Consider the following 27,235-nt stretch of genomic DNA (forward strand, 5'->3'; position numbering starts at 1 on the left):
AAGCTCCGCTGAATTCCCCTGTTGAGGGAACAGGAGCACTCTTGGCCACATTGCAGCCATGAACATGCTGGGTGTGCAAGTATCAGTTCCTAGCCAAGGGTGCAAAAGTAACTTGGACAATGGGAGTGGGTCCCAAGAGAGATGGAACTGAAGCTGGGAATCTGAACCAGTTCCTCCAGTAATGGAAACTGCAGCCTCCGTGAACAGTGATGCAGAGGCCACGCAGTTCAAAAGCAAATATACTGCACAAATTTACCATTTTGTTCTCCGGCTCTGCTACCATTTAGCAACACAGTAGGTGGCGTTAACGTGCAGTTACCTATTTTCTTTATTTTGGTAAGGCCTTCATTAATTTTAAACAACAATTCAGTATGCATGCTTCCTTTTGAAGGAGCAGTTGACATCTGGCCTCCACAAAAACATTGGTTGCTTAGTGATTGGTCTAGCCGTGACCATATTGTTTTTTCTCATATCTTAGCTGAAGAGTAAAGCAATTTCTTTTTTGGTGGATGTTCAGTGCCTTTGTAATCAAGGCCGTGCTCCTCTGAGAAATGACACTGATTTGACATCGTCCATATTCTAGGGCGAGGACCCTCGACCTGACACTTCATTGTACATCAGGAAACGCCTTACACATGAACTCTTGTTACTGAGCCGGTCATTTCACTCTGAACTCTGTTCTACCCATGAAACATGGAAACTCAATCCTGATTCCAACTGACCATGTGACTGAACCAGAAATTGAAGAGGAATGCAGGAAGTTTTATAACCTAACCTTGCTAACTAATTTCTAAATTCTGCTTATAGCCCTCTTCCGATTCCTAGGGTGTACTGCATGACATTCTATTCTAAAAGCGTGAACAGTACGAAAATCCCATGTCCTGAAAATGTACTTGCTTGTAATCCTAGTGCTGCCTTGGATACACATGTATGCATAACCACCCAGCTCAGAATTTTCCCTGACCCCCAAATAAAACATTACTGCTGCTGGCTGACATTCGGCCACAAAGTACTGTGGCCCCATCCACCCCTCCCGCCCCCCTCCTAATAGATCTGCCTGTTTTTCTAAATATTTGGTACCAAAATAGGTTTTATTTTGTGTTGTATAAAAGGTGTTTCATTATCTTGCGCATCCCATGAGGGCAATTCTAAAGGATGAGTCTTGCGCATCCCATGAGTAACATTCTAAAGGTTATGAATTGAGTTAAACACATTAAAATATGTTTACAGGTAAGTAATTTTACATGAAACTGTTAGTTCTGAAAGTTCATGGATATTTCTGCTTGAATACTAGCCTGTAGAGTTTGTTTTTTTAATTTGATTCAAAATAATTTAGTCTAATTAGCCTAATGGACATTACCATGCTCAAGAAAAGGTTTGATGGGTTTGTGAAATAGTAGGATACTAAGTATTTTTGAAGACCATAGGGGATTTGCTAAATTGAAGTCCAGTTCCCTTTGTCAGAAAAAATATTCAACGATTGTCCAGTTCTGGAACTGAGCCCAATAATTGTCATTGCTTAATGGCTTTTCCTTCATTTCAGAATTTCGGTTCAACTACTTGGGATACTAGTCATTTCCACAGTGTATACTACTGAACGGAAGGCCTTTTACATCATTGATTCTTTTTGTCATCTGCATTTTAGAATTGGTGTCTAACATGGATATCTATCCAAGGCCCTACTCTAGTAGCACGTCAGAAGAACTACCTTTGCTAGCCACTAAGATGTGGTCTTGTGATGTTCTTCAAGGTTGCAGGACAGGCTCAGTGAAGTACTTCACCTGTAGCCATCATTGAGATACAAGTGTCATGAGCTCAGGAAAACCAACCACTGTGGCCTGGAGGGAGATTATAAACTCGGGCTGCTAAAAAGGGCTTCCAGGCCGGTGGCCAGATGGATGGGCAGGTCTGGTCAGGTAGTGTTCATGCCCTTGGGGGTAGGTCTTGATGCTGCCATGCGGTTCCTCTTACAAATGACACCTTTCAGTGGACATATGATGTTCTTGTTGGGAGCTTGACATTATCGGCACTATTTTAAAAAAAAATGTAATTTTTTTTGGACACGTTATCGTTAACTGCATTACAATGTTTATCCAAGATGGACGATTCACCTTTTCTCTAAATTATCTGACAAAACAAAGATTGTTAGATACATTCAGAAATGTGCCCTGTCAAAGTCAAATCTTAATTGCATTAATCCTTTAAACAAAAATCGGTATGCAAAAGATTGTTTTTCTCTCATTGGAAAACATGTTCCTAATGATCTTCCCAACAAGAACAGACCCATTGCTGGCGTCATTAGGAACAGTGAACACAGTAAGTGGCTTCGTATGAAGAGTACAATAAATTAAATCAAACATTCTTGCAATTTACAACTTGCATTTTAAATATTTTCACAATAAAAAGCAATCCAATTGATACACAAAGCAGTTTAACAAAAAACAAAGGAGATAAATTAACATAATGCAAGTTCACATGTATGAAAATAACACTTCTCTCTGTAATATGTTCTATATTATATATTATCTTCGTATTTAGTACTCCTTTCACTTATTCAGATACATGCTGCACAATTATCTGTACTGTCTGGAATGATTAAGTGTTCAGTCCTAAGTTGTAACTGGTAAGAATTTGATTTGAAAGTAATGTTCATGTGAAGTATTTAAGTTCGTGGTTTTTTACTTTTGGTAACATGAATCCCACTTGATGATATTCATGGAGAATGTCAATAGTATTTTGCATCAGGGTGGATCCCACTTCCAGTAAAGGAACCTTCACTTAAGGCAATACAGTGGGCTTGATTTAGAGGGATGGTAGAGGCTAAGCCCATATACATTCTTAACATGGGGCGCTCTTCAAACTCGCTTCACTCCTTGGGAGGTGGAGTAGAGTGAGGGGGGCGGTGGGGATTTGTAGGTTGCCCCATACAAACCACGAGAATGACCAGTCAGCTTCTCTGGTGGCATTCATGGCAAAGTGTGCCCGAAGTGTAATAATTGCTTAGCCAGTAGGGCAGTGTTATGAGAAGGGAGACTATTCCTACCTGCTGTAAACCATGGAGTACAAAGGGCTTCAGGGGCCAGCTATGAACCATCAAGTGACTTTCAAATGGATTGTCCTCCCACGTATTCCTCATCTTTGATATTCAATATCAAGCTCTAGCAAAAAAATGTCGGCAAAGTGCGCTGTGCGTCAATGGCGTTCACTTGATATCCCTCGAGGGCCTCCATCTCGAGAATGTGATAGAAGGTATATATAGCACGCGCAGCACCAGTTGGCTGCAGTTCCGTTTTTCAGCAAATGCGATCGCTTCGAGAAATACCGCAGGGTTCTTGACTTCACGTATCATTGCTTTGAGAAATCGAGTAAGTCTTCGTCGACACTGACGACCCCGAAGACCAGTTTCAAGAAGTGTCAAGACTTTGGGTCAAAGATGACATAACAGATCCACATTGCATTTGTTTATGGTACCTCGGGGTGGAGCATAACACCTCAGACTACTCCAAGTGCCAGTCGATGACTGGAAAGGCCTTGAAGGAACAAAAGGGAAAGTTGACAGTAAGTCGAAACCCCAAATCTACCCCGACCAAAGACCCTTTGACCGGGTCGAGAGGCGACTCTTCGGAGGAAGAAAGTTGAGAGGTTGCGATCGAGGCGTGGCTCCCACAACTCCTCATCGTTGAAGAGGGTGCATTCTTTGACTTCGTCAGACTCTTCCCCATAGAGGGTATCCTGCCCCACAAAGAAATCCACTCCGGCCGAGTGGGAGGCTTTCAGAGTACATATGCTAAAAATATTTGAGAAACAAAAGCCTCCAAGCCATGCTCCAACTGCGCCTTCCAAAGAAGCTGGGAATGAAAGGGCTTAACCTAAATATTCTGTGCCCTCATCAAACAAGTATGTCAAACCTCAAATTCAGGATGACAACTCTGCAGGATGTAATCTCACTGCTGCAGCAGGGGGATTACATGGCCACATTGGACATGAAAGATGCATACTTTCATAGCTCAATGTTGCTAGCACACAAAGTACCTCGGGTACATGCTAGAGGACACCCACTATCAGTTCAAGGTTCTCCCCTTCAGCACTCAGGGTATTCACGAAGGTACTGGCGGTAGTACCTGCTCACCTGCGCAGGCAGTCCATCCCAGTCCATCATTTCCTCGACGACTGGCTCATAACGTACGGGACATGCCAAACAAATACCCAGTAGCGTTAGATCTCCTCTTCAAACCAGGTTTCGCCATCAACTAGAAAAAATCCAGTCTAGACTCCAATCAAGTCAAACAGTTTCTGGGGGCTCCAATGTGGACCAAAGACGGCCTTGTCTTTGCCTCCTACGAGAGCGTTCAAAACATGCTGTTCCAGATCCCTCACTATGTAGCCAGTCACCAGGTGACCGTACGCAAAGCCATGCGACTGTTGGCAATGATGGCTTCCTGCGTCTACCTAGTTTTTCCCGCTCGTCTGCGCATGCGCCCCCCTGCAAGAGTGGCTCTCGGGCCAATGGTGTTGGGCCAGTGGGATGATCTAGTGGTTGTCTCGGCAGCCCTTGTTCAGTTTCTGCAGTGGTGATCAAGGGAAAACCTGCATTCTGTAGGGGGAAAACATTCACCACCCCCGCAGTAGAAGCCACTCTAACCACTGATGCATCTCTGACTAGTTGGAGGCTCCCCTCCTTCAACAGACGGTGCACGGCGTGTGCTCCCCAGTGGTAGCATCCAATCACACCAACCTGTTGGAACTGCTAGCAGTGTTCAAGGCCCTGAAGGCCTTCCAGATGCACCTCCCGGGGAAGGCCGTACTAGGCCTCACAGACAGTACTACGGCCATGTATTACTTGGGGGCACTCGCTCTCTAGGGCTGTCCAAACTGTCCTAGAACATATGGAAGTAGGCTCTCAAACACACAATGTTCCTCCTTTCACAACATGTTCCAAGGGAACTTGATCTTCTGGCGGACGTTCTCGGCAGACACTTCCCCCTACCTGTAGTTACAGCAGGACATTGTACTAAACATCTTCGCAGAATGGAACTTCCCAGAGATCCACCTTTTAGCTACTCTGGAGAACGCCCTTTGCCCAGTTTATGCCTCCAGGTACCCTCCAAGGGGAACGGTCTATGGATAACATTGTTTGGGAAATGTGTCTACGCTTGCCCCCTCCTGCTAAACAGAATAGTGCACAAGATGCACCAAGAGCCAGTCCAGATGATTCTGGTGGCTCCTATGTGGGCCTGCCAGCCATGGTTCTCCCATCTCATGGCAAGGTTAGTCTCCATTCCCAGGAAGCTGCTGTGCACATACAACATGCTTTCTCAAGACGAGGGGGGGAGGGGACACTACGTCCATGCCCCCAAACTCAATTTAGCCTGGCTCCTGAGGTCATAGTTTGGGCACCTCCAACTCCCTCAAAGGTGCATGGACGTACTCTGAGGCACGGAAACCTAACACCAGGCCTTACTACTTCAGCAAATGGAAGCTCTTTGTCATCTGGTGTAATGGCAAGGGCATCACTCCTATTGAAAGCTCACCTAAATATATCGTCCTTTACCTAACTCACCTGTTAGATTCAGGGCTGGTTTTCAATTCTCTTAAAGTCCACTTAGCTGCGCTTTCGGAGTACACCACGTCCCAGAGCAAGGTCTCCTGTAATTAAAGCCTTTATGGAAGGGGTAAAGAGACTTAATCTCCGCTCCCTAACCCCCCAAACCCCCGCCACCCCTTTTCCAACCCAGCTCCTGGGTGGGACCTAATTGTTCTTACCAGAGTAATGGGGCCTCCCTTTGAACCAATGCACAAGTCTAGCCTTGAAGCATTCGCCTACAAGATCGCATTCCTGGTGGCGATCACCTCTATAAGAGTTGGTGAACTGCAGGCCCTTTCAGTTCAGGACCCATCTGTAACGATTCACAAAGACAAGGTGGCTTTGCGCACACACCCTTTCTTTGCACCTAAATTGATCTCGAAGTTCAATGGAAACCAGTCCATAGAGCTACCCACCTTTTTCCAGAACCCCACTAATGTGGCAGAAAGAAGCCTCCACACACTGGATTTAAGGAGAATGGTTATCTGTGATCTGGAAAAGACAAAGCTACTAAGCAAAACAAACAAGTTCTTTGTTTCAGTGGCAACTGGTAGAGAAGGGGACCCCGTCTCTAAATCAGCTATTTCCAAGTGGATTGTAAACTGCATCACACTGTTACTCGTGCCAAGAGAGACCTACCGTTCACGCCTAGAGCACACTACTCTGGGCACAGGGGCTACCATAGCATTCATTGCAAATGTTCCTCTTCCATTTGGAAAGCAGAAACCTGGAGCTCTGTATATACCTTTGCACAACACTACTGCCTAGATACACACTTTAGGTCTTATTCTCAGGTGGGACAAGCGGTGCCCAGACATCTTTGCTACTGTTCCTTCACACATCCCACTACCATCTCTGGGTACTGCTTGCTAGTCTATGCACAACATGTGATTCTAGGCAGATTCACAAGCATCAGAAGACCAGCAATACTCACTGTAATAGCATTTCTGATGATTGTATTGGCTTAGATTCACATGCGCCCACCCTTCCTCATCTCGTTGAGTAGAAGGAACATAGACCTCTAACACCGTCTCTCTTCTGTACTCGCTCACGCTGACTATAAGACTCCCTCGCAGCAGAGAAAGCTCAAACGGAGGGACCTCCATGCGTGAGGGATTTTAGGTACACTACACGTCACGTTGGGGATAGTGTTGGTCACGCCCATGTCGACGTCCCCTTTCGATTTTCGAAAGACAGATGCAATACTTCGCGATTTCCACTAGATGTCGGACTATATGCACTGCATGTGAATCTAAGCAGATACAATCATCAGAAATGCGATTACGGTTAGTAATGCATGTCATATTTGCACCCCGGACGAACCACTGTGTGCATATAGCAGTCACCCCTCGCTCAGGGGGACGTCCCGACCCTGAGCCCTTCTGAGGCCCGAGCTTTCACAGCGCAATAGGCCCCCATAAGCGGGTGATTACTACAGTCTACTGCTGTTCCAACTGTAAGCTATGGGACTGGGAGATTTCTGTTTACAGGATGAATTAAATGTGTTTAGCTACAGAATTGCAGGCACAGAGGCAGTTAGTTTTTAATTACAGGTTCCTAAAGTTATGACTAACCTGACCACAAAGGCCATACATGGTGCTGTCAAAGTCCTGCTGATAAACCTGCTACCAACTCACTGCATGACATGAGGTCGTTGACCTCTGTTTTTGATGGGCGTATATGGTTGGATTTCTCCATAGATGACATGGCAAATCTATAAGGCCTTTGTAAAGGCAGAAAAATATTTGACATTTCCACTCAACTTGTTAAAATTGATGACTCTCATCTGGGCTTGCAAATCTTAGCTATGTTGCCTCCAAGAAGCTTTAACCATGCCAGTAACGCAAAGCTCTGGCCCAAATCAAGGCAAAGCATTTCCTACCTGTGCCGAACCAGGAGGAGGACTTGGATGAGTGATTCATAGCTGAAGGGTTTTATTGAAAATAAAAAGGTTAAACGCCTACCTTGCTGGAAGTCCGAATGCTATCCAACTAACTGGCCATACCACTTTCGAAAAAAACCCAACATTAGGAAAAAGGGGAGGCTTTGTACAGCAGCTTCAACACCATTTCTGCCTGGCCCAGTGTGTATGTAAATAGTTGTCTTCAAGGGTTTCTTGTTTCCAGCAAGTAATCTTTCCTGGTCTCTAGCTCAAAGTAAAGATTTCAAAAACAACTGTTACTTGATGCAAAACGATCCCACCCCTTCAAGATGATTGAAAAACAACAATGAAAAGAATGGTTTTGCCGTTTCTAGTTTCTTAGGCTCCTATAACCTACATAGCTTTTCTCAACTTTTAGGCACAGTATTATTTCTCTCAGTCCCTCTTTCATAGGGTCTTCTTACTCTGTTTTTAGCACATCCGGATTTCTCACTCCCGTAACCTTGATATCTTTCTCATTCATTAATCACAAAGTTTCTATCTTGTAGCAGTATATTTTCCTTCTGGTTTCTCAGGCTCCCGTAACCCCTCTGCCTCTCCCCGTTGCTACTTTTATTGACCTTGCTCGTCGGCTTTGCTTCCACAGGCTCTGTGGCCCCTCATGACTCCGCCCCTCCAGGATGCCGATCATGTGTAGGCTCACCTCTGCGTAGCAGTTATCCCTTGGTAGAAGGCTATGTACAGGACACCTATTACAAACAGATTAAGCCATGACAGCTAGCACATTTTATAATTGGAGGCTCATAAATGTTTCCCACGAATATGCAGGACCGGCTGAGCGTAGGGAGGAAGCCCAAATCAACCAAGGTCTGCAGTTCTCAAGGCTTCATGCTCAATGGGCCGTGCATGGCTTGGCAAGCAAAACACCTGCGTCCTTGCATGGCCCTTTTGGCATGCAGGTGCCGGAACTTAAAGCCAGCACAGGAGTGCTTTGGCTGGGCTGACTTTGGCTTGTCCATAATGGGCGGCAGGTCGGCGGCTTGTCACCCATTGTGGATGAGCTGCCCCTACTATCAGGAAAAAAAATCACCAATTCCTGAGGGCCACTGTAGAGCAGTGGTCTTCAAACTGCCCCCCCCCCCTTGACTGTTTTTCATATATAGTATAAGCAGATGTTCTACTGCTTATATTCTAATAAAAGCAGTCACCTTAATCCTTTTTAAGAGCCTGAGGCCCCCTGGACATTCTTTAGGCTTCGTTGGGGTAGGTTATGGGGCGGTTAGGAGTGGGGTGACCTTTACGTCAGGGTGCCCAGAAACAATATTTTTACTAGGGGGGGGGGTCTCGCTATGAAAACGTTTGAATATCACTGCTGTAGACTATTATCGGTATATAGGTCTCCCTTTGTGCCTCAGTACAGCCCATTGACATTTCATAAAGCTTTTATTTTCTAGCGGCTCACTTAAGTTTTCCAACATGCATGTATACCCATATTTTGACAACTGTTTAACCTGGACCCTACTGCTTTTCAAGCATTGGCATTCTGAAAAACTGCCAAACTTCAAATTGTCATCTCCATAAATTAGCCAAAGTTCTTGTTGATTCAGTCTCAATCGATGCAATATCGGTTCAATTTTGACACTAGTACACTTCCCACTGCAGGCAAAATTCTAAAACTGAACCAGGTTATTTCAGATGCCCATGACCATATACGTTTTGTGGTTTCAGAAGGCGTTTGATCCAATGGACCAGTCTCAATCGATGCAATATCGGTTCAATTTTGACACTACAGTACACTTCCCACTGCAGGCAAAATTCTAAAACTGAACCAGATTATTTCAGATGCCCATGACCATATACGTTTTGTGGTTTCAGAAGGTGTTTGATCCAATGGACCAGTCTCAATCGATGCAATATCGGTTCAATTTTGACACTACAGTACACTTCCCACTGCAGGCAAAATTCTAAAACTGAACCAGGTTATTTCAGATGCCCATGACCATATACATTTTGTGGTTTCAGAAGGCGTTTGATCCAATGGACTCTAGTATTCCTCTTGTTCCATCAATGGTATCCTTGCTGTGCCATCTGTCTCGGTTGGCACCAGCTCATGGATTCTTAGTCCAACTACGCATTCCAGATGGAGTTCAGGAATCTCTGCCTTGGTGTGTGTTTGGTAAGTCTTGTACGTAGAACCCTTTGGGTGCAACACACACACCCCAACCTTCCCCCCCAACCTTTGGTATAAGCTTGTACTACACAGTTTTTGTAGCGTGTTGAGCAGCCAGGCTTATCTCAAGAGGGGTCAATGTGAGCTTTGGGGGAGTTAGAGATTCACAGTGACAAGTATTCAAATTAACACTTACACACAAGGCTTCCTGAATAAACAATTATTTATCAGTTAGAGTATGCCTTCAGAAGGGAGCAATATCACAGTAACACTCAAATACACTTCAAAACACACACTCTTAGTTTCTAAATCAGTAAATACCCTTTTGGGATGGCCCACAAAGCAACCTACACCCTGAGGTAACTTCTATAGCTAGGGTGTTTGGGACATTAATATCTTACTGTTTGCATTTAGAATACGGTTGAAGTTGGTGAAAGGAAAAGGTTATTTAGAACATGCAAGAGACCACAAATAATAATAAGCAGGCAAATACTTTCAGGTCCTCCAAGAAGAGTCATTCAGTGAAAAAGGCAAAGTCAATAGGCAAAAGTCTATCTTAGCTGAAGTCCTTCTTTGCAGGTAAGTAGACAGTCTTTGCACAATGTTTTGGAAGGCTTTGAAGAAAGAAGAATCAAATGGGCCATAAGCTGTTAGACTTGTGAAAGGTAGAAGATGCAACAACTCTACAACAAGAGGTAAGTTCTCTGACTTTACAGTACCTTTTTGTATTGAAGAAAAAGTGCAGCAGATGATTTCTGTTCCTGTGCAGTCCTGCAGATCTCTGTTCGTGGGGACAAGAGGGAGGACTTCTGGGGACTCCTGCAGTGGGACGGTCGCCGCTCACAACTGGCAATCTTTCCAACAAGTGGCACTTCAGCTCCTTGCGATTACCACAAATAGCAACACTGTGTTTCCTGGCTGTCAAAATTGACTTTCCTTGTATCTGTGTTCCCACACTCTGTCGAGGGGTCTCGGACTCGGCCATTCCTGCTTCCTGGGATCTTGGCCAGCTTAAAAGCAACGCACACAATCTGGTGTTCCTCTCCCTGGCTATGCGATTTCCAGCAGCAACTCTGTGGAAATTGACCAGCTCCGAGAAGGATGTCCATGTGGCTTACTTTGGAGTTCATTGGTCCCACCAACTCAAGGGGAGAAGTCGTCCTTGCAGGGGCTTTTCTGTCGATACGAATTTGGAGTTTCAGCACAGCTAGAGGGCTTCACCGGGCAAACCAACAGTATAGGAGTTGCAGCAGGCGCCCTCTTCAAGTTCTTCTTCGGTTCCTTTGTCCACTGGTCGACTCTGCCTTCCAAGCCAAAATCCTCGCCTTTTATTCAGTTCTCTCCCATTCATTCCAGCCTAGCTGTCAGTCACCCACCAGGGTGGCTGTCCTTGGCGGACAGTCAGCCGGCCAATCACCACAGAGTGCATTTGGGTGCTTTATTGCAGTTGCAAACGCAGCCTGCGGTAAATGCACACCACAGTAGTTAAAACAAAACCACTGCCACCAGCCATTCAGTGAGGCAAGGGTAACATAAAAATGTTACATGAGAAGTTAAACCAAAGGGGATACTAGCTAACCCCTCCAGCACCCTATTGTAAGATAGTGTGTGCTGGGTCTAGAAAGTTACAAATGTAAGTAAAGTCAATTTCACTTCACTTTACTGCTCTGGGAAACAGTAGTTTATCCCAGGGAAGGTATTTAAACCTTTGGGATATCTGAAAGACTTCCCTGTGCCACCGCACTGAAGGTGCTGTGACACATGTAAAGATGATGCCTATGGAGTTTGTCAGACTCCACAACCAAAAGAAACACAAAGTCCAGAAATCACATTAAGATACATGAGAGAGTGAGGGAAAAGGGTCTCTCTCTCTCCAGGTTAAAACAAATAAAGTCCTCAAAATCCATTAAAGTTGCTGGGGGTCTCTAAAGTGGAGGGAATTAGCACATTTCTTAGAATTCTCCCTAACAGTGTTTTTAATCAGAAAATACCTCAAGCGGTTTCTGATCCACCCTCCCTGCTTCAAATATTGACGACCGCTATGGGGCTTTTTGCTTTCAGACGCAAACCCATGGACTTCTTAAACTATGCACAAAACATTCCTGTTCATGTCATAGAGCACCATTCATTTCTCATGGTTTCTTCCTTCCATTCTAGGACAGGTGGTAGAGATTTTAACTGCAAATAATGCTGCAGTGTTTTATTTAAAACTAGGAGGGACTCCTTCTTGACCTCTACATAGCAAATATGGATGTGGGTCTTCCTGTATCACCTTTTCTTGTTTGAGCCCAATCTGAAATTCATAGTATTGCAATTCCACACACTCCAAGCTCTCTCAACCGGATCCGAGGCAGAATCAGTGGCCTGAGTAAGGCAAATCTTTATTTCAGAAATTCTCACAACTGCCCCTTCGGTTACTGCTAAAGCCATAGAAAGCATTATTCATTAAATGTATACTCTGTTGAAATGCCCCTTATGGTTAGGAATTGCTTTGCTGGAAGCCTACTGTGCATGTGCTATCTCCTCCATTTGAAGCTTTCCTAAAGTTGTGTAATATGATCCCAATCAATAGGGAGAGAGCATGACGAATGTTATGGATAAAATGCCTTTATGATAAATCAAGTTTTTTCCATAATGCCCCCGCCCCCTTTGTTTTACAGCACTCCCACTCCAATACCATCCCAAAACTGCCTCAGGCGGAAAAACTGAACTGAGTGTTGGGGTTGGTGAAGCATGGTAGAGGGCAGGGCCCACACGCAGGGTCCAATGTTCTGTATACGTTTCTTTGGTCTTTTCCCAACACACCTACAAAGGTATGCTTTCCTAACCAGCTATGAAGAAGGAAAGCCCAAGTCTAATTTGTTGTCTTGTACGCCAATTCTCTGTACAACACGTGCTCGTTTCGATGTATGATCCAGGCCAAGTAGCGCGAGTGATCAGATGTATGGTTTTTGGCTTGCTGTTTTATTATTTTAATTTAATTAGAGGAGTGACTCCCTTTTACCTCGCTTCCTGAGAATTACCACTGGTTAAAGTTGGAGTCACTTAAATGGTACTTTGTTTCTAGTGGTCCCTCGCCCCATGTTTTTGCATTGATTTTAGAAGTCTATTCCTCCCTATTGAAGCAACTGACTGAAACAGGGCACATAATGGGCTGTTTCTGATTAAAGAATGGCTGCTCTCTGCTTTTGTGCAGATATGGATTCGCTAATCTGGCCCAGCATGCCGTCAATGTGTGGTCCTGTTGCCCTCCTTCATTGTTTTGTCCAACGCAGCCTTTCATGTTAAAACAAAATACTTGGCTCTCATGTATTCTTGTTTGCACTGATCACAATTACTCCACTATGAAGCATGTACACTTTATAAATCCTTTTAAACCACAATCCATACGGAGTCATGAGAATTAGTTACTAAGTATCTAAATTAGCTCCGTTTTTCCTTAAACAGCTGTGGCTTTATTAATTACCAGAAGTGTTGAATGGTTCAGAATTCCCTTGATTTGTAGTGCCGAATTTTGATTTTGTGCTTTTGCTGTAGCCTTCATGTGCAAAAAGGTTACCTGTGACTTGCACAGTGACAGTTTGTGCACAAAAAATGACATTTTAGCTTAGCTCTATGTTGAAGCAGGGTTCTTTAAAGATGTAGGGCAAACTAAGTTACATGAATTAGTTGGATGTCTTTCTCCATTGAAACAAAGCATGTGCTCAAAAATGGGATGTTGGGTTCAGCCAATTGGGTGTATTGCGGAAGTCCTCCTTTTTTTATTAGTGGTACATGTGGCAGAAACTGCTAGGCAAACTTAAGTCTGTTGCTTGGTTCCAAGGAGATTTGGTGTAAGTACTATTGTAGAAATGATCGTAGAAAATGATATATCTCTCTTGTTCTAACTTTGTTTTTGCTGCTTTTCCATTGCTGTTTTTTTCTTTAGTTTTCGTCCGGTGCTCCCGGTTTCCTACGTTCAGTCGGAACTGGCCTTCGAGAGCAAGGAAGAGTGCCAGGTTTTCCTGGCAGCTCTGTCCCTTATTTACGCAGGGAACGACATCAGCAAGATCGATTGCAAGCAGAGCTTGGCGGTCTTGCCAAACTTCTAAACCTAGCAAATGCAATAAAGCCAAATCTTTATCCTAAATTGATATGGTGCTACGTTGCACACTCCCACTGTGTGCAAACTTAGGGTGTTTGTCTGCTCTCTGCCCACCCTTGTCAACACGTGCCTATGGAGGCTGAAGAGAGGTGGTCCATGAGTGGAAGGCTTCCAAAAGCAGAATGAGAAGACAACTTGCTGCCGGTGAAGAATGGGAATGTGATCGTCGATTACGGCCTCAAGGAAGTCCAGTCGTCCTTTGGAGTTAAATTGATCTACATAGTTTTCCTCCCCCTCAAATGGGTTCATTTTTTTTCTTGAAAAGTTTTTGCAGATTGTTCTATTTCACTTTTTTCTTTTAGTTTCTACCTTTTTTTTCTTCTCCCATCGTCCCCCAACTTCAGAGAGACGTGTTTTGACAGTGAGAGTCAGTGGTGAGCTGTGTCTTTTCAAGGAAGACAATGGGTATTAGGAATAAATCAGATTATTCGTACAAACCCCTAAGTACCAAATAGGCATAAACCTATTAGCGGGAAGGTGAAGTACCGTAGGCCACTTGCTTTTAAGACTCAGTACTGGTGTACTTTGTGTACAGAATTCTTCTTTCTCCCATTGAATCTTTGGCAGGGTTTTTTGATCCTGCCGTTGCTGCTATTTCAAAGGAGAAATGTTTTCATTCCTGAGGTTGAGGGATGTGAAAGTGGCTACCTCAAATAGTATTTGGGTCCGCTTCAGGCACATTTTGTGTTTGTGTATAATGTAATTTCTGTACATTAGAATGTAAATAGGTATAAATATGGACCGTTTTGTAAATCTTTTTTACGTTTTGTATTATAACCTGGCATCGTTGTTTAAGTCTGAATGTTGCGAACCCAGAACAGATTGAAACTAACAATGTCTCAGTCTCTTTTCTCCCTCTCTCCCTGCTACAAGTTTCTGTTAAGATGCCTCTTCAGAGACAGAAATGGGGCTCTTGAATGGAAAGCAAAATCTGTCCAGTTCTGATTTCAGCATGTGAGAGAAGATAAGAAAATCAAAATGAAACCAGTGCGCCTGGCTGTCTGCTGAGAGACTTTGGTTCCCAAATAAATGACTGTTCATTGCCTGATATCAGCTCGCCGTCCGGGAATCCATACCTTTGCATGTGAGAAATTGAAGCATTCTGAAGAGTCCATCTGAAAGGTGTTTGGAGTCCTAATTTGCTGGAGTGCACTTCGGGAAAAGATCTTCCATCATCTGTACAGCCCTCACCTGTGTTCCTTCATTTTCTGCACATATTTTGTTTTTCTTTCCTCCAGGAAGTTAGCCTATTTGCTCAGTTTTCCTTACAGGTAAATGTGAACTCAATGGAAACTGGCTGATAGTCTGCCATGCTTTCAAACATGTTCGTTTTCTGTTCCTGAATCCTATTCCCTGCTGCTTTTAGTTTCACCCACCCCTACCCTCCCTTTTACTTCCTTTGGACCTATATCACATAAAATGTGCAATTTGGAGCAGCTGTGGTGAAAAATGCTCTTTTCTTTGCAGATGTTTATTTTCTGCTTGCTTAATTAACTCCATGAGTTAAAGAAATAAAACCCTTGATAAGCCGCAAATGGTCTGTCTAGTTTGTTGAGGCAGGGACTCAAAGTGCAGGTATTGGTTACCAATGTTAAAGGACATTCGTAGCGCGCACTATCACCACCGAAGTGGTCCTCTGGCGGGTCTGAAAAAGGGGAGCAGAGGGGGTGGGTTAGTGGGAATAAGCTGGAAAAGTGCAAGAGAGCAGTAATGTGCTGTTGGCAGCCTCAGCCCGGTGGGTCCGTTGACTGGGTTTTAGGGTGTTTTATGGTCCGTAGTCGTCGTGTGCTGTTCAAGTCTGTGTGGTTTGTTTTGTTGTATTCTTGTGAAGTTTGTGCGGATTGCTGCGTTTTAGGCTTGTGGTTGTGTTTGGTTATAGTTTGAGAGGTGTATGCCGAGAGATGGAATTGTTGGTTGGTTAGTTGGCATTGCTGTCCTTGCAATTGCGAGATTCCATCTAGGTGGGGTACATGCTAACGGTCACATTTCTGTCTATATGCGACGCAAGCTAGGGTTCAGAATCCTGAGTGTGGTGCATGCTAAGAATCACATTTCTATCTAGATGCGACACGAGCTAAAGTTCAGAATTCCATGCTAGTGTGGCACATGCTAACAATCCTATTTCTACCTAGATGCGACGCAGGCTAAGCTTGAGAATTCCATCAAGGTGTGGCATATGGTAAGTCATATTTCTGTCTAGATTGGCGCAGACTAAACTTGAGAAATTCCATGACTTAGACTTCTAATTTGATATCTATATGCAACATTGAACTCTAACCAGATTAAGCAACCCCAAGATATAGTGGGATGAATTTCAAAATGCCCAGTCATGAGGATTCACCTGAAACCTGCCTCAAAGTGCAACACTTGGTACAACTCCTAAAGTGCAGCCCTGAAACGAAATTGGCTATCCCTCACTCATCCTGACAAACAGCTCTGCCGCCTGCTCCAAATGCAATACAGACGTCGCCATCCGTGCAAAGAAAAGAGCCCACATTCAGGCACGGGTCTCCGGTGCACCCAATAACTGCGGAACTTTCCAAAATTTGCAGGAACTTGCCAACCCCTCGGCAGTCTCTTCTCCTTCACAGGCCCTCGGCAATGCATTGGCCTTACACTTGCCAACAAAACACATTCTGATCTCCCTTTCTACACTCTCCTCTCCCCCCCCCCCCCTCTTTTCTCACCTATCACTCCCAAGGAAGTTAAGTTGTCCGCTCCATGAAGGTTTCTCCTTAACACGCTCCCCCCGCCCCCTTGTTCATCCAGGACCATATCAAGGATAACACTGGCTCTTGCCCCTGCTCTCGCAGAGTTCTGCAATCACTCTTACCACGGGATCTTTCCCCACTCCCCTAAGGCACTCCCTTGTGTGCCCATTCCTGAAAAAACCTCCCTCTGAACCTATCCCTCCCAATTGAATGTGACAACCTCTTACCTGAACAGACCAACACTTGCTTGTTAATGGGGTTAGGTTTGCCATATGTTGAGTAGTTACCAAAGGTCAGGCAAGGCACATGGCATATTGCCGTAAACCTATGGCCATGTGAGGCAAAAAAAGACAGGACACCAAAATTATCAAAAGTGCCCAAATGAGACCAGTTCTTGCAGCAGGCGATGGTGCTAATTGACATGCAAGCACATGGTCTCAAGAGTACACACATGGAAATATGCTGGGCTGTACTTAATGTCATGTTATTGGGTGGTATGCTGTGTTAAAGTGTGGGTCTATTTGGAAGAACAAGACTTAAAAGAGGTGTACAAGTCTTCAACTCACATGGATTTGGACTAGGTTTGTCTCGCCCAATACCATATAAATGAGACTGAAGTTATTGTGCGACAGTGAATATTTTAATGAAGTTGATGTTGTTAGCGGAAAAGTGAGGGCAGCTATTTGTCAATCTTCAGCCCTTTTTAAAATACCCAAGCAACATGTTTAGTCCTGCGCACCTCACACAGGGTGAGCAAGGAGCATACACTGCTGAGGAAAAGCATTTGCTGAATGATCTGGGATGACCAGCACTCCATAGATGAGAGAACCACTTGTCATCGTTGCCCAGTGACGATCCGATGAAATACCATGCCATCATAGTACATGTGGCCAATAGGTTTAAGTTTTTTTGCGGAAGAGGACAATTTTTTTATAAATTATTTGTGGGCACTCCAGCCCAAAACTGTACCCCCGTCCCATACCATAAATGGAGCGGGTCCAAAAGCAAAGCATACCAGACTCAATCGTGCAACTTCAAAGTTTGCCAGTTTTAGAATGAAATGATGTCTAGACCACACCGGAGGATCTCCTTGTTGAAGACCATCCCAAATCTGTTGCAATGATGGTCATCCATATCTAGATTATATGTATATATCCAAAAGTAGAGACACACTCAAAAATGTCCTGGACCGCACTCGTGCGCCAAAAATTGCCCAAAACGCGCGTGGAGAATTAAAAACAATGCATTCAATAAACAGTAAAAATGAGTAGCACAGGCTATATTTTAGCATGCCTGATCACCATAACCAGAAACCTCAACCTAGCCAAAACATGGTGACCCAAAATGTACTAAAACATGACACAAGTGAACACCTTACACAAGCTATTGATGGGGAGGGGGGCATTTTTTTGGCCTGTGGCTGTGTGATGGTTTGAAGCATGTGGGAGATACTGTGGTAGATTCCTGGGAGAAGCAACTGGGTATTCTGTGCCCTGGCTCTGTTGCCCTGAATAGCACACACCAGCCCACACCTGAACAAGTTGGAGTGAGGTTTGAGACAACTTTCCTCCTGCCTAACATATTAAGGGGAAATTAATGCCTGTGGTTGTATTGGGCAGCACCTTCACACTGTACCAAGAGTTTGAGCCCCTACATAACCCTTAGTGTTTTGTTTATGGTAAGAGTTGAGACCCCCTTCCTCACCTGCCAATATCTTGTTCCTTGTTTTCACGCATTATTTATTTGAGAGAAACGGTCTGGGTTTCACACACGCAAAATGAAATGTCTGCAGAGTCCAGTAACGAGTGTGTTGGGCCTTTTTACTGATTTTGCTATTTTATACATGTGGCTCAGCATAGTCTGCACCCTTCACTACCCTGACCAAGGTCCACCACCACCTGCTCCCCACAAACGCACTGAAATTCGAAGTTTCAAAACACAATTCACATAATTAAGCCACCATGGCAATTTCCTAAAACCAATAACATCTATTAGACGAATAAGTGGTCTCGGAGCACCATCTGTTACAGAACCATTTGTAACCATAAACAAACAAGGTAGTATTATGAACGCATCCACGGTTCTTACCAGAATATATCATTAGAATTCCATGCAAATCATTACATTGAACTTCCTTGTTCTCCAGCATGGGGTCTGGCATGGATTCACATGCTCATGAATATTCCCCGTCAGGCTGGGAATCCTCGGTAAAAATAAAATCCGTCTCCGTTTTGTTTCTGATCACTTTCTTAGTAGTAACCAATCGCTGATCTCTGGGTCATACTGCCCCCAGCCAATGACTGCCCTCTCCCTCAGCACCGCCCCTGGCAGCCATCCTCAGATTTCCAACAGAAGGCCAAGCGCCGTGAGTCCGTGGGCACCAGGAGCGCCGAAAGGTCGGGCTCTTCGGCTGCCAAGCAGGGCGCTACTTCCCCGGCACATTCGACCACGAGCCAGCGCTCTGGTTCGGGGAAGAGGAAGTCCAAGAACCCGGGTAGGCCGCTGGAGCGGACCCGGTCGATCTCAAAGGGGGAGCGAGGCGCTGACCCTCCCCTCAAGGCGAAGGCCCTGGATGCACCTAAGGTGGTGAGGGCCTTGATCCACCCGGCAAAGGCCTCTACCGAAGTGGTTGCTGCAACCTTGGCGAAGCCGTCTGAGACTACGCCTGTGGTACGCCCTCTGGGCCCAGAGTATCCCTGCCACCGCGGAGGGAATCCTCTTTCCAGACCACCGTTAAGACCCCTGTGAAGTCCCCGGCGGAAAAAGAGGGGGGCGGTGGTGGCCATTACAGTCTCAGAATCAGCCTCTGAGGAGGAACTGGTGGAAACCGAGAAGGGCCTCAACGAGAGGTCCATAGGCCTCAACGAGAGGTCCATAGGCCTCAACGAGAGGTTCGATCCCAAGGGGGCGGTCCCTGCTGACGTGATCTAAGATAGCGACGATGACGACGAACAGGGCCCAGTGGAGCGGCCATCCCGTCCGTCGCAGCCATTCCCCGAGCCCCAGGATAGCTCGGCGGCCATTTTGTTGGCAATCCAATCCTTATGCACCGAGATAAGGACGAGGTTACCACGGACCTCGACAGAGGATCCAAAACCAGGCCCGTCGGGAAGCCCTCCGAACAAGCAGAGTCCACCCTGCTCCGCCCTTCATGCTGGCGAAACCGGTGGATCCCCCTCGACGGACCCTGGAGAGGATATGGCGACGGATACAGCAACTGGGACGGACCATGACGGCGGCGATGACACTGCAGAGATCCCGTCTTCAACCCTCCCCGCCACGCCCCCCCCCCTCCCTCCACGGGCATCTCCGGCCGACGAAATTGGCCCTTTCGCCAGCATGGGGTCTGGCATGGATTCAAATGCTCATGAATATTTCCCGTCGTCAGGCTGGGAATCCTCGGTAAAGAAAAAAAAAAAACAGTATCAGTTTCGTTTCTGATCTGTCTTTCGTAGTAGTAACCAATCACTGGTCTCTGCGTCATACTGACCACAGCCAATGACTGCCCTCTACCCAAGCCCCGCCTCTGGCAGCCATCTTCAGATTTTTACTGCACGTTCATTCACCAAGTGCCTTGCACCAGTGGCGGCGCAGCTGCGCCGAGAGGGGATCCACGTCTACCCCTACCTGGACGACTGGCTCATCCGAGCCAAGACGAGGGAGCTCGCCGTGGAGCACACGGCAAGGACCGTCCAACTTCTCACGGACCTGGGATTCTCCGTGAACTACGCCAAGTCCCACCTGGTACCCGCGCAAGTCGCACTGTTTCTCGGAGCGAAGCTCGACAGTGTCCCTTCTGGCCTCCCCTTCGGAGGAAAGGACCAGGGCCATCCTGGGCAAGGTGCAGCGGATGTTGGTTGCCGACGCGGCCAAGGTGAGGTCCATCAAGTCCCTCCTCGGAATGATGTCTTCTTGCATCTACCTCATTCCCATGTGCAGGCTCCGGATGCGCCCGTTGCAGGAGTTCCTGGACGCGCGCTGGATCCAAACGACGGGCAACTTCGAGGAGAGGATCACACTCGACGAGAGTTTCCGACGAGCGATCCGGTGGTGGGGCACCCGCGCGTATCTGACGGCGGGCATGGACTTCCAGACCCCAGGCCACCAGGAGACAGTGACCACGGATGCCTCCCTGGAAGGGTGGGGAGCGCACACCGGAAATCTGCACGCGAGAGGCCTTTGGCTCCCGACGGAGAAGTCCCTCCATATCAACGTCCTGGAGCTCCGTGCAGTGTTTTGGGCCCTCAGGTCCTTCCTTCCGTCCCTCAAGGGCAAGGTGGTGAGGATCTTCACCGACAACACCACCACCATGTTTTACATCAGGAAACAGGGCGGAACCAGGTCCCCAGCACTGTCCAAGGAGGCGCAGGACCTGTGGCATTGGGCCGTCGCCCAAAGGATGTTTCTGGTGCCGTTTCATCTGGCAGGGATAAAAAACACCATCGCCGACTCACTCAGCAGGGAGCTGCGCTCGTGCCACGAGTGGGAACTACGGCAGGATCTAGTGGATCGCCTCTTCCGACGGTGGGGCACACCTCAGATCGACCTGTTCGCGACGGCGACAAACTCCAAGTGCCGGAGGTTCGCCAGCAGGTTTCCCCAGCCGAGGAGCATGGGCGATGCTTTCTCGTTCCCCTGGGAAGGCCTGTTCCTATACGCGTTCCCTCCTCTGCCACTGCTGATCCGGCTCATCAACCAGCTCAAGAGGTCACGGTGCAGGATGATCCTAGTCGCACCTGCGTGGCCGAGGCAGCTATGGTTCCCGGACCTTCTGGACTTGTCAGCGTCCCCGCCGATCAAGCTGCCGGTGGACGCGGATTTGCTCTCCAGGGAAGGAGGCGCCATCCTCCACCACGACCCGAAGTCGCTGAACTTGCAGGCCTGGCTCCTGCAGCGCTAGAGTTTGGAGGATACGACATACCGGCCGACTGCAGAGAGGTTCTTGCAAAGGCCAGGGCGTCCTCGACTCTTAAATGCTACAGACACAAATGGAAGAGGTTCTCTGTCTGGTGCCACGCACAGAAGATTAACCCTCTGAGGATTACGGCTCCCCAAGTGCTGCCGTACCTGTTGACGCTGGCCAAGGCTGGACTGGCACACGCGTCCATCAAGATTCATCTTGCTGCGATCTCCCGATACACCAGAACCACGTGGCGGACGTCCATGTGGTCTCATCGTCTGGTGAAAGAGTTCATGAAGGGACTGTTCGGATCGTTCCCGCCGGTGAAGGCACCGGCCCCGGCGTGGGAGCTCAACGTGGTACTGACCAAGCTCATGTGACCTCCGTTCGAGCCTCTGCACTCGGTCCCGTTGAAGTTCCTGTCGTGGAAAACAGCGTTTCTTGTGGCCATCACCTCCGCACGACGAGTGGGAGAGATCCAGGCCCTATCTTGCAAGCCACCATACTTGACTTTTCACGACCCGAGGATGGTGCTCAGGACGCACCCCTCCTTCATGCCCAAGCTGCCGTCGGACTTCCACCTCAACGAACCCTTGGTGTTGCCTGTGTTTTTCCCGTCGCCTTCGTCGCCGGCTGAGAGGACTTTGCATTCGCTTGATGTGGCTAGAGCGCTGAAGTTCTACGTGGACCGCACAAAGTGTCTTCGGAAGACGTCACAACTCTTTGTGAACTTTGGACCTGTCAATCAGGGGTAGGCTCTCTCGAAGGCTTCCATTTCCAGATGGCTCTCCGGCTGTATCATGTACTGTCATCGGTTGGCAAACCGACCGCTGCCTGGCCGTCCGAGAGCCCATTCCACCAGAGCGATCGCAGCTACCACGGCATTCCTTTCTGGTGTGCCCCTGCTGGACATATGCAGGGCTGCTACGTGGAGGTCGACGCAAACCTTCACGAAATTCTACTGCGTCGATCGGGATTCCAGGGAGGAGTCCAGGGTCGGCCAAGCAGTGCTGCGCAACCTGTTCGCCTGCGGTGAGCCTGGTGAGGAGGTAAGATTGCTTGATGTTGAGTTTTATGTAATGCTTAATGTTGAGCCTTTGCCACCTCCCGTGGTTGTGCATGTGTGTACTGCTATGTATTCTTTATTCATGAGCATGTGAATCCATGCCAGACCCCATGCTGGAGAAGGAACAAGTTACTTACCTGTAACTGTTGTTCTCCAGCATGGGTCTGGCATGGATTCACATGCGAACCCTCCCGCCTACCCCTCTGCGGCTCTTCACTTGGTCATACTGCCACTTCACGTGCTTCCAAATCTGAAGATGGCTGCCAGAGGCGGGGCTTGGGTAGAGGGCAGTCATTGGCTGTGGTCAGTATGACGCAGAGACCAGTGATTGGTTACTACTACGAAAGACAGATCAGACACGAAACTGATAGTGTTTTTTTTCTTTACCGAGGATTCCCAGCCTGACGGGGAATATTCATGAGCATGTGAATCCATGCCAGACCCATGCTGGAGAACAACAGTTACAGGTAAGTAACTTGTTCCTTCCACGCCATGATGACCAGGGCATCCCAGCTCTGCCCTGAAGACCAGAAAAAGGAGGGGTTTGTGTACCAATGACGAGAGGCCAAGAGGAAGACGGTCCTCGCAGTGCCTTTACTCGACATCTGGGACGAGGGGCTTGCTGTCCTCAAGAACCCTTCCACGACACCAGCCAAGAGGAACAGGTACGAGAAGTACCGAGTTCCCGATGCCACCCCCTCGTGCCTCAGGGCCCAGCCCACGCCGGACTGTCACAGCAGCGGCTAAGAAGGCGGCAGCGGGTGCGGCGGCTTCAACTGCCACTTCCCCGCCGGACAGCGAGGGCAAGAAGTTGGATTCTATGGGACGACGATTAAGGCGGCCAATGCCTTAGCGATCGTGGCACGCTACGACAGGGAGCTCTGGTTCAAGATAGCTCCCCTGCTAGACTTCCTACCTGATGACAAAAGGGCGGAGGCCCTAAAAATTCTGCAGGAAGGCGAGGTGGCATCGGATCACGCCATAACGGTGGCAACGGACATTGCCGATACCGGATTTCGCCAACTGGGCAACAGAGTTTGCCTCCGATGACGGTGGCTCAAGGTAACAGACTTTCGCCAGGACGTCCAGACCAGAGTGTTGGACATGCCGTTCGACCGCAACAACCTCTTTGGTAAGGCGGTGGATGAGTCTCTACAGGCCATCAAGACCGACTCGGAGACGGCCCGGGCCTTAGGGGTGCTTCAACAGCGATGGCCCTTTCGGAGCTCCGGAGGCAGACAGGGTGCCTCCAAAGGTTCCAGCGGTGGCTCCTCCACTTACTGCCAGGCGGCCTGCTCCTATTCCCAGGAGGTCTACAGAGGTCGCGGCAAGCAAGGGGGATCCCGCCGTCGCCAAGGAGGCCAAGGCGGCAAGGCCGCCTCCAAGCCAGACTTGCTGCCAAGCCTTGTTGTCGGGGCCCCCACCGAAGCACCCGGTGGGAGGCCGGCTGACGAAGTTCGTCAGCGTGTGGGAGTCCATCTCCACCGACAGTTGGGTGTTGGACACCCTGGCCAACGGGCACTCACTGGAATTCCAAAAGAAGTGCCCTCGCATTCCTCCCGTGGCCAGGAAGGAAAATCACGTCCCTCAACTGCTGTTAGAGGTAAGGGCAATGCTCGAGGTAGGTGCCATCGAGCTCGTCCCCAGAAGACTCCGGGGCTCTGGAGTGTACTCAAGGTACTTCCTCGTCAGGAAGAAGACAGGCGGTTGGCGCCCCATCCTGGACCTGCGTCGCTTAAACAAGTACATCAAGGCGCAGAAATTCAGGATGGTCACCCTCCAGCACGTGCTGGGACAGCTGGAGGAAGGCGACTTCCTGTCGTCTTTGGACCTGGAGGATGCTTACTTCCAAATCCTTATTCTAAAAAGGCACAGGAAGTTCCTCAGGTTCGTGGTTCAGGGACACCACTACCAATTCAGAGCCCTACCTTTCGGATTAAAGTCGGCACCCAGGGTTTTCACCAATTGCCTGGCACCAGTGGTGGCGCGGCTGCGCCTGCAGGGGTTCCACGTTTACCCGTACCTGGACGACTGGCTAATCCGGGCAAGGACAAGGGAACTTGACGTTGAACACACGGCGAGGAACGTCCGGTTGCTCACGGAGCTGGGGTTCGCCATCAACTACCCCAAATCCCACCATCGCGGATAGCACTGTTTCTGGGAGCGAAGCTCAAAACAGTGGGGCAATTGGCCTCCCCTTTAGAGGAGAGGACCAAGACCATCCTGGGCAAGGTGCGGCGCCTGCTAGCCACGGACGTGGCCAGGGTGAGGTCCATCAAGTCCCTCCTCGGGATGATTTCCTCATGCATCTATCTTGTACCGGTCTGCAGACTTCGGATGTGTCCGCTACAGGAGTTCCTCGACGCCCGCTGGTTTCAGGCGACGGGCTGTTTCGAGGACAGGATCCCTCTCGACGAGGAGTTCCGTCGGGCGATCTTATGGTGGGGCATCCGTGCTCACCTCACGACAGGCACGAAATTTCATATCCTGGCATTTCAGGAGACAGTGACGACGGACGCCTCTCTGGAGGGTTGGGGGGGGGGGCCCACACCGGAGGCCTCCACGCAAGAAGCCTTTGGCACCCGGAGGAGAGTTCTCTCCACATCAACATTCTGGATCTCCGAGCAGTGTTCTGGGCTCTCAAGTCGTTCCTTCCGTCCCTCAAGGGCAAAGTGGTGAGGATCTTGACCGACAACACCACCACGATGTTCTACATACGGAAGCAAGGGGGCACCAGATCCCCAGCCCTATACGAGGAGGCTCAGGATCTGTGGCAGGGGATGTTTCTGGTTCCCTTCTACCTGGCAGGAATAAAAAACACCATCGCCGACTCACTCAGCAGGGAGCTGCGCTCGTGCCACGAGTGGGAACGGCGCCAGGATCAAGTGGATCGACTCTTCGAACGATGGGGCAAACCCCAGATCGACCTGTTTGCGACAGCGACAAACTCCAAGTGCCAGAGGTTTGCCAGCAGGTTCCCACAGCCGAGGAGCATGGGCGATGCTTTCTCGTTCCCTTGGGATGGCTTGTTTCTGTACGCGTTCCCTCTATTGCCGTTGCTGCTCCGCCTCATCAACCAGCTCAAGAAGTCCAAGTGCAGGATGATCCTCGTCGCACCGGCGTGGCCGAGGCAGATCTGGTTCCCGGACCTTCTGGACTTGTCAACGTCCGCGCCAGTCAGGCTGCCGGCGGACGCGGATCTTCTCTCCAGTGAAGGAGGCACCATTCTCCATCACGACCCACAGTCGCTGAACTTTCAGGCCTGGCTCCTGCAGCACTAGAGTTTGGAGGGTACGATATCCCGGCTGATTGCAGAGAGGTTCTTGCAAAGGCCAGGGCGTCCTCCACTCTCGTGTTACGGTCATAAATGGAAGAGGTTCTCTGTCTGGTGCCGTGCACAGAAGATTAACCCTCTGCGGATTACGGCCCCTCAAGTGCTGCCGTACCTACTGTCGCTTGCCAAAGCTGGACTTGCTCACGCCTCCATAAAAATATATCTGGCTGCCATCTCCCGATACACCAGGACTATGGGACGGGCGTCCTTGTGGTCTCATCGCCTGGTGAAGGAATTTATGAAGGGACTATTCTGATCATTCCCGCCGGTGAAGGCTCCTGCCGCGGCGTGGGATCTTAATGTGGTGCTGACCAGGCTCATGGGAGCCGCATTCGAGCCTATGCATTCGGCGCCTTTGAAGTTCCTGTTATGGAAGACAGCATTCCTCCTGGCTATCACCTCTGCACGACGCGTGGGAGAGATTCAGGCCCCATCTTGCAAGTCTCCATACTTGACTTTTCATGACACAAGGGTGGTGCTGAGGACGCACCCCTCCTTCATGCCCAAGGTGCCGTCGGACTTCCACCTCAACGAGCCCTTGGTGTTACCAGTTTTCTTCCTGTCGCCTTAGACGCCGGACGAGAGGACTTTGCACTCGCTGGATGTAGCTAGAGCGCTGAAGTTCTTTTCGGAAGACGTCACAAATGTTTGTGAACTCTGGGTCTGTGAATCAAGGGAAGGCTCCATCGAAGGCTTCCATTTCCAGATGGCTCTCCGGCTGTATCATGCATTGTCACCGGTTGGCAAACCGACCGCTGCCCGGCCGTCCGAGCCCATTTGACCAGAGCGATCGCTGCTACCACGGCGTTCCTGTCTGGTGTGACCCGGCTGGACATCTGCAGGGCTGCTACGTGGAGGTCGACGCACACCTTCACAAGATTCTACTGCGTCGATCGGGACTCCAGGGAGGAGTCCAGGGTCGGCCAAGCAGTGCTGCGCGACCTGTTCGCTTAAGGTGAGCCTGGTGAGGAGGCAAGAGATGCTTAATGTTCAGTTGTTGTATTGCTTAATGTTGAGCCTGTTGCCACCTCCCGTGGTTGTGCATGTGTACACTGCTATGTATTCTTTTATTCATGAGCATGTGAATCCATGCCAGACCCCATGCTGGAGAAGGAACAAGTTACTTACCTGTAACTGTTGTTCTCCAGCATGGGCCTGCCATGGATTCACATGCGAACCCTCTGTGGCTCTTCACTTGGTCATACTGCCACTTGGCGTGCTACCAAATCTGAGGATGGCTGCCAGGGGCGGGGCTTAGGGAGAGGACAGTCATTGGCTGGGGGCAGTATGACCCAGAGATCAGTGATTGGTTACTTCTAAGAAAGACAGATCAGAAACAAAACTGATACTGATTTTTTCTTTACCGAGGATTCCCAGCCTGACAACGGGGAATATTCATGAGCATGTGAATCCATGCCAGACCCATGCTGGAGAGCAACAGTTA

At 48.4% G+C, this 27,235-nt stretch overlaps 1 protein-coding gene across 1 annotated transcript in view; it reads left to right on the top strand.

The window, feature by feature from the left end:
• The window catches only part of LENG8 (leukocyte receptor cluster member 8), a 381,640-nt gene extending 366,331 nt beyond the window's left edge, over window positions 1–15,309 (top strand). The window contains exon 15 of the mRNA XM_069636827.1: window positions 13,565–15,309. Coding sequence (XP_069492928.1) covers window positions 13,565–13,727 — 163 coding nt within the window. The 3' untranslated portion in view covers window positions 13,728–15,309. The remainder of the gene's footprint in view (window positions 1–13,564) is intronic.
• Window positions 15,310–27,235: the final 11,926 nt, after the last annotated feature.

This window comes from Ambystoma mexicanum, chromosome 1q, assembly GCF_040938575.1.
Source record: "Ambystoma mexicanum isolate Mex_15411 chromosome 1q, UKY_AmexF1_1, whole genome shotgun sequence".
NCBI classification, from domain to species: Eukaryota; Metazoa; Chordata; class Amphibia; order Caudata; family Ambystomatidae; genus Ambystoma; species Ambystoma mexicanum.